Raw genomic sequence first — 2,743 nt, forward strand, 5'->3', positions numbered from 1 at the left:
TTCTCCCGACCCCCTGCGCACTTCCTCCGACCCCCACCGGCGGCGAGGCGCCGACGTAACCTCTTGCCACCGTCCGGGCACGAGAACTGCGCGGGCGCCTGAGTCCTCGTCTTCGTCCCGCGCTCCGTCCCCGCAGAGGGAGGCGCGGCAGCGGGGCCGCCGGGGCCATCGAGCTGAGACTTCGGCCCACAACGGCTGGGGCGAAGCAAGAAAAGAAAGAGAGATGAATAGTAAAGGATGAGAGCAAAGAGTACCGCGGAGAGAGAGTGAGGGAGCAGGGAGAGAAGGAAGAAAACAAGACGGCAGCGGCAGCCCAATGAGCGCACGCAGCGCCCTGCAGCCGCACGAGGAGGAATTTATTCCGCCCCGCCCCACGCAGATGTCTTTTGTAGCCCCAGGCCATTCAAGAGAAACACAAAGTGAACCCAAAAAACAGTTCTGCTGCGAGGTCACGGGGCACGGCGCCCCCTTTTCCCCGCAGCAGGGCAACCCGCCGGTTATGCCTCGCGCTCGCAGGTAAATACAAACAAAAACACTAAAAATAGTCCCTTCTGGCACTTCCGTACAAACGCCCTCCGCTACTGCAGTCCCCTGCTCACTTCCCCCCAACTCCCCCCACCGGCCCCGGCACTCCCTTTTTCTCCCCACAACGCGCCGCAGCATTCCGACGGCCTGCGCCGCCCAAATCGACGGATTTGCGGCACCTCCGCGCCGCGTGTCTGTTGCCGCACTTTCTGCATGCAAACAACTTCTCCTACGAACACTCATCGGAAACAGTTTTCCCAACCGCTTAAAATATGCACCTCGTCATTTACTCTCCGGGCTGCTGCCTCGCTGTGCCGGCGGTAATGTGATGCGCACCCGCCGCTGCAAAACCGCAGCCCAAACAAACTCCCTTCCCGACTGTTTAAAGAAAATAATTTAAATGAAAAGGCGCCCGTCTCTAAGCTCTTTGCTCGGGACGCGACGCCGGGCCCGCCCGCAACACGCACTGCCTTGCCGGCCGTCCCGTTGTCGGCCGCAGCCCCGCGCGAGCCCCCCTCTCTTTTCTACGCCGCGCCCGCAAAAAGGCCCTCCTCCCCCAGTGTGTGTGTGTGTGTGTGTGTGTGGGTCCGGGGCGCACGGCTTCTGGAGCTTTTAAGGAAGGCGAGAACCACACGTTAGTAGCGAGACAGCCTCTGCGAGGGTCAGTACCTCACACAAACGACCCAATAGCTTTTGTCTGATGTGGCCACACGCCGGCACGATGCTAACGATGCTGCAATAGCGTCCGCGACGTTCCCGCTCAATTTTCACAAGCTTCCAAAGCGGATTCTTCGCACTCCACACTTTATCATCTACCTCAGAAAAGTAGCGTTGGGCAACCGAGGCGTCAATCACCTGCAGGGCGCTCCCAAGTGCCGCAGTGCGCCCATTGAAGTCAGCCTCAGTGAAGATGTAACGCGGAATCGGCCCGACAAACTGCATGCGCTGCTTGACCGTCTCCCAGTAGTCCGCTTGCTCCTGCGCGGGGCGGCCACGCGCCATCCAGGCACACATCGCCTTCGCCTCGTTCTCGCGAGGGCAGCTCATGACGCGGTCATGGCGGTCCTCTCTCCGCACCCATCCTCCGAAGCTTTTTCCGTTTGGGGATTTCAACACAATCATCCCACATCCGTAAGGCTGGAAGCCTGACGGCGGCCCTCCGTCCTCCGCCGCGTCGTAGATAATAAACCCTTTCCACCGCCACTCCAACCGACTCACAGCTTCTTTGATCTTCTTCGCGCCCTTGTATTCCGTCACCGTTTCCTCCTCCTTGTCAAGCATGTACGCCAACTCTCCTCCAAGGAAGTAGGCAACATAACGAATTGGGTAGTCATCGTAGTGCAGCAGCTGGTAGAGGAGGTAGGAGCCGGCATTCATTCACCGCTCTATCCCGTACGTCCCAAGCAGGGAAAACGATTTCAATTCATGCTGTTCTTCGTCTTCGTTTTGCCTGAAAGTGTCTTCCAGATCGTATTTGATGTTCTGCCACACCCGCCCCACCTCAGCGGTGACGCAGCAGTCGGTGGTGGCTGCCTCCCCCTGCAGCGAGGAGAGCCACCCCTGCTCGGAGGTGAGTATCACCAGCCGGGGGCGCGGCGGGCGGAACTGGTCAATGTCACTCAACAGGAAACAGCCTGCGCCATCGGGCATGAACTCCCACGACCTTTTTGGCGCTTGGCCCTCACGCACCTCCATTCGCACCGCCATCTCGTCCCCCGCGCCCTCGGGAAACCCCAAGACGTGGCTCAATTTCGCGTTGAACACCGAGTCGTAGAAACCCTCCGGAATCGGTCGTCCGTGGTTTTCCTCCTCCCGCTTTGCCCTTTCCTTTTCTTCCTGTCTTGCCGCTTCTGCCTCCGCCACCTCAAGGGCAGCGCTGAGTTTGTTCGACGCTGCACTGGAGAGCCTATACCACGACGCATATCCCCTCCAGCGTCGGAGCGTGGCCACCCCTCTCTCCACAAGCCCGCACAACTCTTCACGGAGAGCGTACGGCTGGTACGCTGGTAAATTCGTAATGTTCTCGAGAAGCTCCAGGTCTGGGACGTACTCGTCCGGCCTCCGCGCAAACAGCCCCATCGGAACATTGTCGTCGTCGTCCACGGCGTAATTGCCCCCCAACGTACTCCCGAAGGAAGTCGTTCAGCAGCATCTCACTGACCGGGCCTTCTCGCTCCAACAGTTCTTCATCCAGCGTACTCTCAAGGGCCTACTTTGG

At 59.6% G+C, this 2,743-nt stretch overlaps 2 protein-coding genes across 2 annotated transcripts, besides 2 other annotated features; both read right to left on the reverse strand.

Moving 5' to 3' along the window:
* Positions 1 to 213: 213 nt before the first annotated feature.
* Positions 214 to 285: a sequence feature (GA-rich).
* Positions 286 to 1,084: 799 nt separating this feature from the next.
* Positions 1,085 to 1,109: a microsatellite.
* Positions 1,110 to 1,137: 28 nt separating this feature from the next.
* Tco025E_07338 (retrotransposon hot spot (RHS) protein) lies at positions 1,138 to 1,902 on the reverse strand (the record flags this gene model as incomplete). The annotated part of the gene is made up of 1 exon (XM_029374204.1): positions 1,138 to 1,902. The coding sequence occupies one exon, from the start codon at positions 1,900 to 1,902 to the stop codon at positions 1,138 to 1,140; it is 765 nt and encodes a 254-aa protein (XP_029225734.1).
* Tco025E_07339 (putative retrotransposon hot spot (RHS) protein) lies at positions 1,903 to 2,604 on the reverse strand (the record flags this gene model as incomplete). The annotated part of the gene is made up of 1 exon (XM_029374205.1): positions 1,903 to 2,604. One exon carries the CDS (start codon positions 2,602 to 2,604, stop codon positions 1,903 to 1,905), a length of 702 nt encoding a protein of 233 aa, XP_029225735.1.
* Between the last annotated feature and the right edge of the window lie 139 nt (positions 2,605 to 2,743).

The sequence above is a fragment of the Trypanosoma conorhini genome, assembly GCF_003719485.1.
Source record: "Trypanosoma conorhini strain 025E chromosome Unknown Tco_14.4_contig_00559, whole genome shotgun sequence".
Taxonomy (NCBI): domain Eukaryota; phylum Euglenozoa; class Kinetoplastea; order Trypanosomatida; family Trypanosomatidae; genus Trypanosoma; species Trypanosoma conorhini.